Genomic DNA, 15,426 nt, shown 5'->3' with positions numbered 1-15,426 from the left:
ACGCTTCCCAAAGATTTTGTAGTAGATTTGATATAAATAGCAGTGTCAGATAATTAGAGAAGTATACTATCATGTTTTTAAGCTCGATAACATTTAATATCGCGGACTTGCTTCCGGGACTAAATGTAACGCGCATCGCAAAAGTTGCAGAACTTGCTTCCGCAATATTTTATAAAAGATGTTTTTATAAGATAAGAGAAATCAGCGTTAAGTGCGTTATATTGACCGCTGCATTTTATATACGAATTTAGATTACGGTTCCGCAACAGAATGAATAATTGGATCAAGACCGTTTGTTAATTAGAATAATTTATTGACGAAACTGTAATAATCTTTCAGATTCTTGGACGGATTATGAAAGTTTTAAGGCACTTCGTTTACATTGTATATCTTAATTTGAATATCAGTACCTTGATATTTAACAAATTTTTACAAACTTAATCTAAAGTTTGAATTATTACTAGTATTTATTTAGTTTCACATAAATGTATAATTATACATCAACACTTTTCATTTGCGTCTTCGGTGGTAAATCTTCATTATAATCGTCTGTTATATTCTAAAAAAACAATATTTGTTTAGAATATAATTTTCTGTCAAACACTAGGACGTTTATGTTATTATTGTTAGTACCTTACATAAATGTTTGGTCATGTTGCTCGTGGATCATTGTCGCTCGTCGAGATTGGACCATGCCACCTTGCCTATTATATAATTCTCGCACCAAGTTATCTTTTTCCTGTTCAAGGATTGCTATTCGTTGACTCTTCTTGTTAACTTCCTGTTTTATATTTTTTCGCAAATTAGTATTTATCTCTTTATTAGTGTCATGGGGATTTAACAGTCAGAAATCCATTTTTTAGCTCACCTCTGTTAGTCTGTGATTTTGTTGTTTCAGCCCAGAAAGCATATCTTGTTGAAGTTGCGTAGACGTTGGAGTACTTAGAAAAGCAAGATTCATATGAAGAGGAAGACCCCCGCGTTCCCAGCTAGTAATCAGTGCAGCCAAGTGTTTATTAACTTCCAGCACTCGGGCACGTTGCAATTCTAAGCGTTCTTGTTGCGCTTCGGTCCATTGCTCCTAGAAGAGGAGATAAATTATGTGTCCATTACATTTAAAATAATCTAACAAATTATTAACAGAATTTTCGATACCACGTGAGATCCCATGCGTCCAAGATGTTTGATCTTTTCTTGTGTGGCAGAGATTTGCTTCAAATACCATTCTCTAGCTTTATCAACTGCTGCTAGACCTTGAAGCAATACATCTTTCTCTTGCTCGATTTGTTTCATTCTCTTCATCTAAAAGTAAACAGAAAACAAAATTAAATACTCTTTTTCAATAAAGACCGAAACACAGGTTTCCCAACTATCCAATCTAGAAAAATGTTGCATAACATTGTGTGCATTAGAAGCTAATTAAAGTTTTGTACAAGCTATATGGTTGTACAGCATGTTAATACTCAGTAAATATCATGCATACCCAAAACCAATCACCAATCGTTAGTTGGGAATCCTAGAGAAGAACATCTTTACCATATTATAATCAATACCATTCTGCAACGTATGACGTCTAGGTTCTCTACGTCGATTTAGAGATTTTTTAAGTTGAAGACCAACTTGATTATTCTGTAATTCAACTGCTTTACCATCTCCCAATACACGTGTTGGTCTCAATAACATTCTTGTATCTGGCTTATAGTTGGCTGCTGGTAGTTGCCGTTTTTCTATAGCTTTATCATCATTCATTAATAAACCCATTTGCCAGTTTTGTAATACTGTTCGAATTTCAGACTTGTCAAAGTTTCTATCGGTGTTAATAGTTCTAACTTCTAATGCAGCACCTGTTCTAGGAGGTTTTGGGGGTCCATATGCTTTATTTAACTTTGATTCGGCTCCGCTTCTAGCATCCATTAATTCTAATTGTGTATTGACATCCTTACGACCTGCTAATAACTGTGGCATACTTAAAGTTCGTTGCTGAGATATGGCATTATTTGGTCTTATAGTTGCTGTATTCTGAGATGTACATGTTGTTTTAGTTTGACTGTCGGGAATAAGAATCGGAGCAGATGGTGGCCTGTTTGGTTGACCACTGTGTTTTTTAGGATCAGATTCCACTTGAATTTGCAATAGACAAATTTTTAGTCCAGTGCAGAACCTTTCGAAAGATAACAAACCATTCGACGGTGTAACTTTTTTAAGACTATCTAAAACACCTTTCGGAAGACCCTGTGTTCCATCGTCTTGCCATCTATCTTCAATATCAGAAAATTTAACAAAACCTGTATTTTGATCATCCATTATATCAAAAAGTGTACGCATGGCAGTGACAAAATGTTTCGGCAAACCATCAGCGGCCGACGTTAGTATTTGCGCCATGTTTATATACAAGTATGCTTAAAGTATGGTCGTTCAGATGACATATAAACGTTTAAATATTTTACATTTACACATTATCTTTCTGGTGCTGGAAGATATTCCATTATGTTTCATGTAAAACGTACGACCAATGAATCATTCAGTCATAATCGGTCATCGTTAATCGATCATTGTTTTGTTAACCTGACAGGTCTCCTTTCAAGTGCACATTCAATGATGTGTACTATCAGATTAAAAATTAAATTAGTGTCATCAAACTTGACTATATTTAACACTTTTCAGATGCATTGTTTTATTAGTTTTATATTTATAAAGCCAGTCTTCTTTCCCAAATAACCTCTTTGAACTTTCAGTCGTACGCAAGCAAATGTAAGCACAACAAATGTAATAACTGAGTCTGTGTCAATGTGAAGGCACACCGATTATCGAAATAGTTGACCATCCCAATTTGACACTACCTGACACTACCCGACGAATCCGACGTGAGATCTCTCTCTCTTATGTTATGGATACTCAATGGTATATGAAACATTATAAAAAATGTAAGGAAATCAGAAACTTGTATTTAGAAATTTTTTATACTATTACCAGAATCATCTTCGGTCAATATACTGCAATATACTGTCATAAAAAATGTTAGTTGTAACGTTAGTCATATAGCAATACCACAGACGATGTACAGGAGCAGGGGGTGTACAGGAGTTGACAGGAGTAAGTAAATACATATCCAATCACCATATCATGGATCTATCTATATAAAGGATGGTGCATGTATGTAGGTACCCAGATAACACAGTCTGACAGAGCCTACTACCGAACCCAGCCAGCAGAGCCCCTGACCTACAGGTTACGGGCAAACACAACGGTTGGAGCTGCGTCGAGACCCAGACAGGCCGATTCAGCCGGGCCCCTGTGCACAAAATGGCGCGAATATCACCTGCAGGGGGCTTGAGCCCAGGGCCTGCCGGCCGAGCCGGAATTCAGCCTGTTTTTGAGATGGCAGCAAGGTACACTAATGTGGCCAATCAGTGCTTCGATTGAGCCCAACTTTTCTCGCGCATGCACGACACAGGGCGGGTCGCATCAATGTAGCAGTACTGTGCAAATGCGTAACAGTCTCCCTTTTTACCGACAAAAGTATAATAAGTTAATAAATAAGACCTTTGAGGGCGATTGCTGCCTAGATTGAGCTTTTATCTGGCGTTTTTGACTACTGAAAAAACCCGTGTTTGTATTATCACGAAATGAGAACGCGAATCCCCCACCCTTGCAATCTTGCAAATCGGCCAAACACCGGCCCGGCAGGCCCTGGGCTCGAGCCCCCTGCAGGTGAAATTCGCGCCATTTCGTGCACAGGGGCCCGGCTAAAATCGAGCCGGTGTGCTGTCTGGGTATTTATATCAGAGAGGATATCCTCTCTGTTTATACCTACGGTAGGAGGTTGAAGCGAAAGACGGAAGGGGAGTCGATTTCTGAAACCGTAGACTTATACAGGGTGTCCCAAAATTCGTGAAAATCCCGAAAGGGGGTGGTTCCTGAGACCAATAGACAGTTGGCGCGCCAGGCCGACTGTGGCAACTCGCGTCTAGATCGCGCTCTGATTGGTCCGTGTTTTTCGTTAATAACTCCTAAACAAAGCCGCAGATAACATTTTTGCAAAGGAAAATGTCGCTTGAAATGGTCTCAGGAACCACCCCCTTTCAGGATTTTCACGAATTTTGGAACACCCTGTAGAGATAGACTGCCCAGCTGTACGAAGCGCTAAAGCCTACAATGGCGGTCGGTGGGATCTCTATCTCACTCACACACCGATAGTTGGTGGGGTCGCAGCGAGCCAGTCACAAGTCACAACTATCACTTCCTACGCACTTCCCACTAGTGATGGGCGCAATCGACTAAAAACTATCGATTTAGTCGATAGTAGCTGTTACTATTTTCAGTCGACTAGTTTTACTGAACTATCGACTGAATTTCGCAGTGGTGGGGGTTACTATTTTCAGTCGACTAGTTTTAGTAATTTCGCAGTGGTGGGGGTTACTATTTTCAGTCGACTAGTTTTAGTAATTTCGCAGTGGTAGGGGTTACTATTTTCAGTCGACTGTTTTACTGAACGACTGAATTTCGCAGTGGTAGAGGTTACTATTTTCAGTCGACTGCTTTCACTGATATATATATATATATATATACTGCTTTACTAAACCCAACTAAACCAGAGGTTACCTCTCTGATTGAATTATCAAATTAATTAATTAATTCATTAACCCCATCCGTCCCTCGGTGTCAAATTGACACAGTGGTAAAAAACCGATAAAATAACAAGCAGGTGATTAGTTATTTTTCGATGATTTTTAGTCAAATTGATGAGTTAAAATTTCGGTTATGTGTTTCGCATGAAAAAGATAAAAGTCACGAAGTCTCGGGCAAATTTATACCTATAAACAATTCGATATTTCGAGAAAACTGCCAGATTGACGGAATTCAATTGTTGTATGTACTACTAAATATTAATTATTACAAATATTCTCCGAAAATATGAATGATTTATGCATTTCATTTATGTTAATAAAATATTTATTACATTCAATACAAAATTGATATTTTATTATTATATTTATCCTATCCTATATATTATATGTAATATCGATAACACCAAAAGGATTATTTATTTATTTATTTATTATACATGTATAAATCTGAAGAAGCTAGGATTGTTGTATTCTAAATAATGATAGTACAAGTTCGTGGGAATGGAACTTTATTCGACAGATCAGGTATAGCGGATTTTTCTTCCAGGCCCGCGAGATACATACTTACCGTGGCCTTGTGTGGGCCCATCGGATCTTGGTCGGCGCGACCCTTCGGAAACTCGGGGGTTTATTATGTGCTATTGAGGCCTTTAGGCCGGCAACGAAAGATTCTAAGTAACGAGACATGCATATCATAAAACATCTAAATTGCACGCGCTAAAAATAGCTTCATTGTCGCTTGCTTCGTAAACCGACCCGACCATTTGCACGCCAAATGTTTTATTGTACGTGCCGGTGGCCGCTACAAACCCAATATGTATATATAGACTTAAATCAAATAAAAATATAAAAAAATTACAGTAACATAGCATGTATTAACAAATTAATCGCAATAGAGGAAATTATAGATAAACATTAACTTAAAATTAAACATTTCTTAGTGCCCTACATAAGAATTTCTTAAAGTAATCAATAGATCCATTGAAGAAATCAATCATATCAATAAATTTAATAAAACCTAATATTTTTAGACCAGCGTTTACAATATTATTACAGTGCTTTGAGAAATTTAATGTAGGTGTAACACAGACGACCAAGTCATTAGTTTCACTAATGTTTAATTATAAACTTATAAATAATATAAAATTGTAAAGTACTATATTTTTAGATAGTCTCTCCAAATTATAATAAATAGGAAAACTTATATGGTATGAAATATGATATTGTGGAACGAAAGAATCTTCACGTGCGACTTTTCTTGGATGTGAAACCACTGTGAATATACTTATAACTTTGACAATATAAACCGGCTTTCTAGCTAAGGATTGAGATTTTTCTCAACCACTCGAGTTCAGTAACGAAATAGATTTGAACGCGTCTGCAACAGCGAACACTTTTGCAAGCAAGGAAGCGAACGCTTGGTTTTCTATGAAATCAAATAGTTTAAACCATTTTTAATTTTAAAACTGCTCCCTGAATAATTTTAATGAACTGTGGCTGCTTTTTTGGCGCTGCCCTACGCTGCTGTTTTAGAAAACTTCTTATTTCCTTGCCATATTCCTTTCCTATTGTTGTCCATTCTGCGCGGGTCTGGTCAGTCCTGATATACATGTGGCGACCAGATCCACGGCCTCTCCTGTGTCTCTTCCAGGTATCTCTCGAACCTATTCGAGATTTACGGTCAGGCCCTGGCGAACGTTTCCTTTCTTTACGACATCCTCTCCTGCTTGCCTTCCTCTGCTCTTTCCGTTTTTTATAGCATCCTTCCGCGATTGCTTCTTTCCACGTGTCTTTACCTGTCTTTCCTCTTCTCCTAGATTTTCCTTACTTTCCTATCCTTAATTTCTTCTCCTTACTTTCCTCCCACTATTCGGGTTTCCACCTCTCTTCCATTTTTTCCTTTTCCTCGGGAGTTTCTATACGTTGACGAGTCACTTAGTCACAAGTCGTTGGTCTCTGGTCTCGCGTCGTACACCAAGTTTTCTCTTAAATAAACTCGTGTTGAGGAAACATTCTGAGTTCTAAAATAGTGTTTAGTAGTATACATAAGTTTTCATAGTGTATATATAATACAATATGTATAAACAAAAGCGCTCAATAGTGTGGCAATATTTTGAACAAAAGACACCAACGAGTGCCGTGTGTCGCTTATGTAAAAGAGAATACAAAAGTGCAAAAAACACATCCAATTTAAGTGACCATTTGAAGCGCAAACATTTCACAGTGCTGGAAGCCGATCGTCGCGTGCACGAAGAAGCAGAGTCGATAGACGTGGATGATCAACTTGCAAGTGCTACACCTGGAACATCAACGCAAGCACAAGGAATTACATCGGTGGCTTTCACTTCAAATGCAAATTTGGCAATCCAAAATGAAGACTTACCAGGTATGGTGCAGAGGTCTCGGGTTCATTTAAGGCAGCTAACATTGAGGACAACTTCAAATGATCTATCACAAACAAAAATTACAAAATTAAATAATCTGGTGGCAGCCATGATTTGTAAAGATTTGCAACCGCTAACTATTGTAGAAGACGAAGGCTTTAATGAGTTAATTAAGGAGCTTGAACCACGATATAAACTTCCCAGTCGAAGAACACTGGGACGGACCATCTTACCACAATTATACATTGACACTAAAAATATAATTTTAGAAAACTTGAAAAAAACAAGTCATGTTTCTATTACGACAGATATCTGGACCAATTTAAATATGCAATCCTTTTTAACGATCACTGCACATTATTTTATTGAAAATAAATTACGCTCAAACGTATTAGCCACTAATCTTTTAACAAATAGCCACACAAGTCAATATATTGCGCACTGTATTCAAGATATTTTATCGGAATGGCAAATCTCAAATAAAATTTGTGCTGTCGTGACAGATAATGGTGCAAATATTAAAGGAGCTGTACGTAACTTAGGCTATATGCATTTGCCATGTACAGCACACACGTTAAATTTAGTGGTAAACGATTCCATAAGTGGTGTGACTGAAATAATAAATTTATTAAAAATCTGCCGTTCATTAGTTGGGCACTTTAAAACAAGTGTTGTAGCAGCAGAGAAATTAAGAAGTATGCAAAAGCAAATGGGCTTACCAGAACTGAAGATAAAAAAAGATGTAGCAACACGCTGGAATTCTTGCCTCGTGATGCTGGAGAGACTGTTTGCAATAAAAGTGCCTTTGTCTGCTGTCATAGTTTCATTAAGCAGAAGTCCCACATCACTTACAGCTGAACACTGGGAAATCATAGAAGATATCATACCGTTATTGAAACCACTAGAATATGTTACAACTGATTTATCAGCAGAAAAATATCCCACAGCATCCAAAATTGTTCCTTTAATAAGAGGAATTCAAAATGCTATAAACATGATTACACCAGAAACCACAGCAGGACTACGTTTAAAAAATAATATTTTAAATAATATTGAAATAAGATTTAACTACATCGAACAGAATAATATTACTTTAATAGCCACACTATTAGATCCAAGGTTTAAAATAGCTGTATTTGAAGACAATAGGATTGCACAGACAGCACAGAATATATTAAAAGAAGAAATAAGTTCCTTGGCAAGAACAGCCAGTAGTCATGAAACGAATGCAAATAGAGCCATAGCAGAAGAACCATCTCAAAACAATGAATTTTGGAACTTTTTTGTATCAAAAGTGTCACAGTTAAATAACCAATCTACGCATATTGAAAATGTAACAACCATCATCCGTCAATACATAGATTTACCATATGAAAACATTAAGAGTTGTCCAGTCGCATTTTGGAACAAATATAATTGCACAATGCCACAGCTTTTCGAGATAGCAGATAAATATCTTTGTATTCCTGCAACCTCTGTACCCTCGGAGAGAATATTTTCAAAGGCTGGACAGATTATGTCTGAAAGAAGAAACAGACTTTCAGCGAAAAACTTAGACCAATTGATCTTTTTAAATGTCAACATTTAAAATATATGTATATATATATATAAATTTGGGTCAACTTCATAGTGGAGACCATAATCATTTAAGGTTAGATTAATTATAATTTTGGAATTTTTACCTTAATTTAATTTTATTACTAATTTCTACTACGACAAATGTAAAATATAAAATAACATTAAATATTTTTAATTTTAGGAACCTCTCTCTCTCTCTAATAAAGCTGAGCGTCATGAAAACCATCGAATATGGAGAGCAATGAACATGAACCAATAACGCAATTCAGTCAAATAAGCCAATTCAGTCGACTGAAAACTATCGACTAAATAGTCGATAGTATGTAGTTACTAAATAGTAACTAGTCGATAGTTGAATTTAGTCGATAGTGCCCATCACTACTTCCCACTTTCGTTGGGTGAATCTCTCCCCACCAACTCGTCAATTAGAAAGAGAGCGCGATCCCACTGGCTATTGCTCTCTCTCTCTCACTCTTTATACCCCGCGCCGCCATTGTAGGCTTTAGCGCTTCATACAGGCCGCGCAGTTTATCTCTACAGGGTGTCCCAAAATTCCTGCACGTCCTGGAAATGGGAGGTTCCTGAGACCATTTGAAGCGACATTTACCTTTGCAAAAATGTTATCCGCGGCTTTGTTTAGGAGTTATTAACGAAAAACACGGACTAATCAGAGCGCAACCTAGACGCGAGTTGGCACCAGTGCTTCGATTGAGCCCAACTTTTTTGATACGATGGATGGCCGCTAGAGGCGCTGCGCGGAAAAACAGTAACGTATCTACTATTGGGTAGATGAAATGGGGTTCCTTGAGCACCCCGCAGAATTTTAAAAAATTTATATGATTTGATTCTGAAAAATGAATGTATAACAAGTGTATTTGTGTATATTTTATAACTCGTAGGACACGTCCTGGAGTCTTTTTGTCCGGTAAGATTATTTCGATACATTCCCGCCAATATAACTGCCTCAGGGATCTGGCCGCTCTGCTACCCAATAGTAGATACGTTACTGTTTTTCCACGCAGCGCCTCTAGCGGCCATCCATCGTATCAAAAAGGTTGGGCTCAATCGAAGCACTGGTTGGCACAGCAGCCCGGCGCGCCAACTGTCTATTGGCCGACTTACCTGGATTACCCCACAAACTTCCCTGACAACCAAAAATTTCATTTTTGACGAGCGTCTGCGCGCGAATTAGTGATTTGTCTGCCGTCCGTTGGCGCAGGGCTTTTGGTCATGGGCAGAATGAAGGCAGAATGCTGGCGGCTGGACAGTAAATCTATATACCTTTGTTTAAGAGGGCAGCACGGTCGCACTAATGTGGCAGATGTCAGCGAAGTAAATTTCTATTGTACCAAATATACAACATTCGTCCTTTTTACTGACAATTCGAAATACCGATTTTTGAATGCAGAATTATATTTTGTGTGCATGGGAAACAGCATCCGCCACATCAGTGCGATCGTGCTGTCCTCTTAAACAAAGGCAGATTCAGGGTCCAGCCGCCAGCATTCTGCCTTCGTTCTGCCCATGGCCAAAAGCCCTGCGCCAACGGACAGCAGAACAAGTCACTAATGCGCGCACAGACGCTAGTCAGAAATCGAGCTAATCTTGCTTCGAGCAGCTCGAAGCGTAGCTTTGATCGTATTCTGCCCGTTCTCCGCCCTAGGCGGGGTCTGCTCGTGGCAGGCCTGGTTGTCAGGGAACGTTCCTGGTGGTTCCTGGCGAAACTCGCACACAATATCTCACCAGTGGTCTGTTCAAAAGATTGAATTGTTAGTTCCCAGTTCCCAATGTTCACATCAGTCGTCAGTGGTCATCAGTCAATCTGTCCTTGGTACATTGGTGCAGTGTCGTCAGAAAGTGACCGAACCGTCACTCGAGGGGAATACAAGGTACCCCCTCTCTGATGACCAGAGTAATATGTGATACGTTGCGCGTGCGCGATGGAGAAGCAACAACGACTGACATTTCGCAGGTTTTAGGTTATGTTATTGCCGCGTATCGTATCGTACCTATTATGTACATATGAATCATGTGGGTCGTTCTAAATAGAGACTGTAAATATTCTTTATTATAAATAAAATTAATTGTAACATGTGGGAGTTTCAGTCGTGAAGCGAAGTATGAATGCTTACTATATGTACAATTGAAAAAATCTTGAAATCTGTATGTATGTAGTACTGAGTTACATTTCAGTAAAATCAATAAAGCATAATATATTTTAACACTGTTAACCCTCATACGCTCCTCAAAAATAGTTGCATAAAAGAGACTGGGATAATAAATTCACTCATTTTTCTTCTACACGATAAATTGACAAATTATGTTTTATTTGTAACGTTACATTTTAAAGAAATACAACTCACAACATAGACATAAAGGGATCAATAATTACATAGTATGTGAAATAAGTAAATGGGTGAATTTTACGCGGCAATAACCTAAAACCTGCGAAATGTCATGTCATTGTTGCGTCCCCATCGCGCATGCGCAACGTGTCTTCGATTCGCCCCACTAAATCCCCGTCGCGCACGCGCAACGTGTCACATATTACCCTGGTCATCAGAGAGGGGGTACATCATTTCACCGTGACTCCCCTCATCTGGCGACACTGCATTGGTGCTGATTGGTGCCCTTGGCGAAAAACAGTGAAAAAGCAGAGCGGTATGTATATTTTGGTTATGTTTCCCAGGTGAATTTCAAAATAAACGAAAAGGGTACATAAAGACTCAAAAGACTGTCCAGTATACCTTTAATTATAGATGCTAACCTTCGTGAAATCTTTATTTCTTGTTCTGTGGCTTTTGAGGTTAACAAGTTACTGATTTTATATACTCATTTACAGAACCTGAAGAGTAGAAAAAGAAAAGAGAACAAAGAGTAAAAGTGTTAGTTAATGACAGCTAACACCAGTGGACGACGAACAAACACATTAAAAGAATTTTTTAATTTATCAACTGTTCATCGAAATATCAAACACAGTCGTCTATAACTAAGATATACATAAAAAATAAAGATGAGCTTCACGTTTGATCCTTCAAAAACACAAGCAGCCCCTACAACAACAACTAATGCTCCAGCAACAAGTAAAACCCAAGAAACATTCGATATCATGATATAAAGAATAGAAGAATAGTTTTATTGTATCTAAATATTTTATAGGTTTTACATTTGGCTCCATGGGTGCTGGAGATGCAGGGAAATCGTTAGGATTTTCACTGGCGCAAACGCAAAGTAAACCTGCAGCTGCACCTGTATTTGCAACTGGACTAAACACTATGCCTGCTCAGGGTACTACTACTGGGTTTAGTTTTGGCACACCTGCAGCAGCACCTGTAGCAGCTCCTGCTAATACGTCAACACAGCAAACACCTGGATTAACGTTTGGTACAGGTGCGGTTGCAAGTACTGGCATTACTCCTACCGCAACTAGTACCACATCGCCTAAACTTTTCTGTGGACCAACTACAATTGGAAGTACTCCCAGCTTTACTTTAGGAGGCACTACTACGGCTACTACAGCAGCAACGCCTGTATCTGGTTTTGGAGCTAAACCTCTTACGGGCGGATTAACCTTGGGAGGTAGTCAAGCTACGTCGTCCGCTCCAACAACTGGTTTGACATTTGGTACACCAAATACAAAGGCAGCAGGCACTACTTTTGCTGTTGGTACTACGGCAGCAGGTACCGATATTAGTCTATAGAATACTTACAAATTGGACATCTAAACATATAATGAATTTTATAGTTTCTACAGGCTTCCCCACAACTGCAAAACCTGGCTCTACTGCTACAGGATTCACTTTTGGCACAGGAACAACTGCAGCAGCTAGCACAACTGGGTTTTCATTAAATAAAACGTCTGTTGCGCCAAGTCTTACAACTCCCAGCACTCAACTATCATTAGGCACACCTACTACGTAAATAAATTTTACTTTAGATTAAATATGCACATTCTGACTTGCATACTAGTCAATGAAATATTACAGTGTCACTTCATCTGCAAATGCAAACCAACCAGCTTCCATAAGCTCGTTCGAAGAATCTATCAACAAGTGGACTTTAGAATTAGAAGAACAGGAGAAAGTATTTGTTAATCAAGCCGCACAAGTGAATGCTTGGGATAAATTGCTAATAACGAATGGAGAGAAAATAGTAACTCTTAACGAAGAAGTTGAACGGGTGAAAATTGAGCAACAACAATTAGAACAAGAATTGGATTATGTTGTAAGTTTTTGTTGGTCATTTATTGAAATGTATACAATTTGTGAATTACTGTTGGCACAGTATGCGTTGATTATTTACAGGTCGGTCAACAAAAGGAATTGCAAGATTGTCTAGAACCACTAGAGAAAGAATTAGCATCACTTTCAGTTTCGGATCCAGAAAGAGAATATGCTTATCGTTTAGCGGAAGATCTGGATACGCAACTAAAAAGAATGTCGGAAGATCTGAAAGAAATTATAGAACATTTGAATCAAGCTAATCGTACTCAAGATTCTAGTGATCCAATCGTTCAGATCGGCAAAATACTGAACGCGCACATGAATAGTTTGCAGTGGTTGGACCAACAGACATCCTTGCTTAATCACAAAATACAACAGATCGACCAGATGCATCAAAACTTCAGACAAGAGAATGAACGAAGTTTTAATCTAGCATATAATTAATCTTAATTGCCACAAGTAATTCTATAATACAACGTTTGTACATATTTTTGCGATAAGGATACTCTATACCAGTTACTTCTATGCATTGAAAAGAGAAAAATAAAACATGGAATGATTGGTTGTTTAAAAAAATAAGTTTATTTACATTGTATCCAGACAAAGTCATACAAACATTCTTAAACTATAAAATGATGACTCAGGTAGTCATCGAAGGAATAAAGTAATGTATTTTTAAATGATCCGATAAGTGTAGATATAAGTTCACCATTCTATCTTGAAGTATGTTACATTTCACATTGTCGGGATGTACAACATCCCAGGCCAAGAACGTAAAGAATTTTTTAATATCAATGGTTGCGGATATTTTGTCATCATGATCTTTTTGACTGCAACTCCACACCTGCAGATCCTGGAAATGTGTAGAAACCGTGGCGCTGTCCGTATCAACTTTTAGAACAAATATGCCAGATTTATCAGCGCTTAATGTTAACCGTGGACTCATGTTTTTCATTCTCTCCACGATGTTCCTTACGTGTTTAAGTTGCGGCATATCTACCGATATCTAGAAATTATAAAAATGTAATTAATTCAGCAATAGGACACGCATGATATATGAATATTTACATCAAATTCTGGAATATTCGGTGCTTGATGTTCCTGCCATTCTCGACGCGGTACAACTCTCACTGGAACATCGTGCAAACATTGTCTCGATTCTATGCTCAACGACGGCAGTTCGATTTCCAGTGAAAGGCAAGGCTGACGTTTATTTGTTAGTTTCATTTTTACGCTCTTTGCAGTCATTCGTAAAGAACCCAGTGATCTAGCGAGCATGGTTGCATCGAATTCTAAATAAATTTCGTTTTGTTCCTCAGTGACACCGGTCATAACATACTCGGAAAAGAAATGATCTTGGCTTAATTCTGCCCAAACCATCGATACGCGATCGTCACCGACGCTAAAGCACAATTCGCTCGGGGTTAATTTCAAAGTGCATTGTTTCGTTAATCGAGAAAGAACATTAATAATATCTAAAACAGAAAATAGAGTTAATCTTTTCTCAATAATTAATAACATTATTGAAGTATATAAGATATAATATTTAGAAAGAAAGAGAGTTACAATGGCAACGTAATCATTCGTAATTATTTTTCGTCTATCATATTTTTATGATAAAGCTTCAGAAAAGGTTAAGAACACATTATAAATATTGAACTCACTCGTGAAGTCTCTCATAGCGATCACATCTACCATTCTACATCGGAATTTCATATTTAATTATATGATACAAATGTTTTGCATTAACAATAATCTGGAAGCGGAAGCGTGCGCGGCAAAAACACATTTTTGGCGGGAACTAGTGATACAATTTTTGCCGGCATTTGTCAGATGATTCTGTCACTGCGGAGGAACTATGTAAATATATAATATCACAGACGAGATAATATAATATAATATATATAATATCTCGTCGGTGATAATATACTAAATACTATGACACGCACTTTTCATAAATACTTCATTTTTACATAGATTATATAGTATTTCAAACGGAACACAGAATAGACAGCATATTTTCGTAGTTTTGTGAAACGAAGTACATATAACCTATTGAAAGACATATATTGTCAACACCGTAATGTAATAACATCGCAGACAATGTTGTTAGGTATTCAGTTTTCATATTTACTACTTTTTTTTTTGTACCTGATCAACTTTTCTTTAGTCGACATAGATCTAAAATTCCTCGTTTTTAAACATAGAGTATGCGCAACAAAACCACCAATTTTTAGCGATGATGGTATTTCAGTCTGTTTCAGTCCATGGATCAGTGGTGAGGGTGAGCAACAGTGAGCAAGGGTGAGTGAGATCTGGTGAGATATTGTGTAAGATCTCTCGCGTATACGCATCCAACAGTAACGTATCTATATTATGATATCGAGGTAGTGGAACCGTGGAGCAATTGTATTGGCGGCAAAATACCGATATTGTACAGAATGTTTAGGTACCCCTTTTATTACAATATTTATTGCCATGAATACGAAATCTCATATGGTGATCAGTGGTGAGATATTGTGCAAGATTTCTCACGCATGCGCGGCGCTTTTAGCCTCGGTAAAGTAAAATTATCAATAAAATGAGGTACCTTGAACACCCTGTAAAATATCA

General features: G+C 37.8%; 4 protein-coding genes and 1 long non-coding RNA gene across 10 annotated transcripts; 1 reads left to right on the top strand and 4 right to left on the bottom strand.

Moving 5' to 3' along the window:
- Window positions 1-292: 292 nt before the first annotated feature.
- LOC143211793 (suppressor APC domain-containing protein 2) lies at window positions 293-2,513 on the bottom strand. Of its 2 annotated transcripts, none has more exons than XM_076429779.1 (5): window positions 1,537-2,513; window positions 1,156-1,302; window positions 869-1,081; window positions 634-781; window positions 293-559 (listed from the first exon to the last, which is right to left on the bottom strand). In XM_076429779.1, exons 1-4 carry the CDS (start codon window positions 2,380-2,382, stop codon window positions 635-637), a joined length of 1,353 nt encoding a protein of 450 aa, XP_076285894.1. In that variant the 5' UTR covers window positions 2,383-2,513; the 3' UTR covers window positions 293-559; window position 634. The 2 variants fall into 2 exon arrangements, with proteins under 2 accessions (XP_076285894.1, XP_076285893.1); XM_076429778.1 differs by having other exon boundaries at window positions 639-781.
- Window positions 2,514-5,038: 2,525 nt separating this feature from the next.
- Window positions 5,039-8,935, bottom strand: LOC143211802 (uncharacterized). Of its 4 annotated transcripts, none has more exons than XR_013009541.1 (5): window positions 8,695-8,928; window positions 8,380-8,532; window positions 7,732-7,873; window positions 7,012-7,623; window positions 5,039-6,927 (listed from the first exon to the last, which is right to left on the bottom strand). It is a non-coding gene; the product is annotated as an uncharacterized LOC143211802 (long non-coding RNA). The 4 variants fall into 4 exon arrangements; XR_013009540.1 differs by having other exon boundaries at window positions 7,012-7,076; window positions 8,695-8,877; XR_013009539.1 differs by having other exon boundaries at window positions 7,012-7,076; window positions 7,732-8,532; window positions 8,776-8,935.
- Window positions 8,936-10,248: 1,313 nt separating this feature from the next.
- Window positions 10,249-13,392, top strand: LOC143211792 (nuclear pore glycoprotein p62-like). Of its 2 annotated transcripts, none has more exons than XM_076429777.1 (6): window positions 10,249-11,251; window positions 11,433-11,673; window positions 11,750-12,271; window positions 12,345-12,507; window positions 12,577-12,814; window positions 12,895-13,392. In XM_076429777.1, exons 2-6 carry the CDS (start codon window positions 11,604-11,606, stop codon window positions 13,255-13,257), a joined length of 1,356 nt encoding a protein of 451 aa, XP_076285892.1. In that variant the 5' UTR covers window positions 10,249-11,251; window positions 11,433-11,603; the 3' UTR covers window positions 13,258-13,392. The 2 variants fall into 2 exon arrangements, with proteins under 2 accessions (XP_076285892.1, XP_076285891.1); XM_076429776.1 differs by having other exon boundaries at window positions 10,255-11,251; window positions 12,336-12,507.
- Window positions 13,393-13,453: 61 nt separating this feature from the next.
- Window positions 13,454-13,807, bottom strand: LOC143211722 (checkpoint protein HUS1-like). Its single transcript, XM_076429634.1, has one exon. The coding sequence runs from the start codon at window positions 13,805-13,807 to the stop codon at window positions 13,454-13,456; it is 354 nt and encodes a 117-aa protein (XP_076285749.1).
- LOC143211799 (checkpoint protein HUS1-like) lies at window positions 13,676-15,367 on the bottom strand. The gene is made up of 2 exons (XM_076429791.1): window positions 14,478-15,367; window positions 13,676-14,288 (listed from the first exon to the last, which is right to left on the bottom strand). Exons 1-2 carry the CDS (start codon window positions 14,527-14,529, stop codon window positions 13,846-13,848), a joined length of 495 nt encoding a protein of 164 aa, XP_076285906.1. The 5' UTR covers window positions 14,530-15,367; the 3' UTR covers window positions 13,676-13,845.
- Between the last annotated feature and the right edge of the window lie 59 nt (window positions 15,368-15,426).

The sequence above is a fragment of the Lasioglossum baleicum genome, chromosome 9 (genome assembly GCF_051020765.1).
Source record: "Lasioglossum baleicum chromosome 9, iyLasBale1, whole genome shotgun sequence".
In the NCBI taxonomy this organism is placed as follows: Eukaryota; Metazoa; Arthropoda; class Insecta; order Hymenoptera; family Halictidae; genus Lasioglossum; species Lasioglossum baleicum.
The sequence above is the reverse complement of the archived record's forward strand: the minus strand, read 5'-3'. Positions and strand labels throughout refer to the sequence as shown.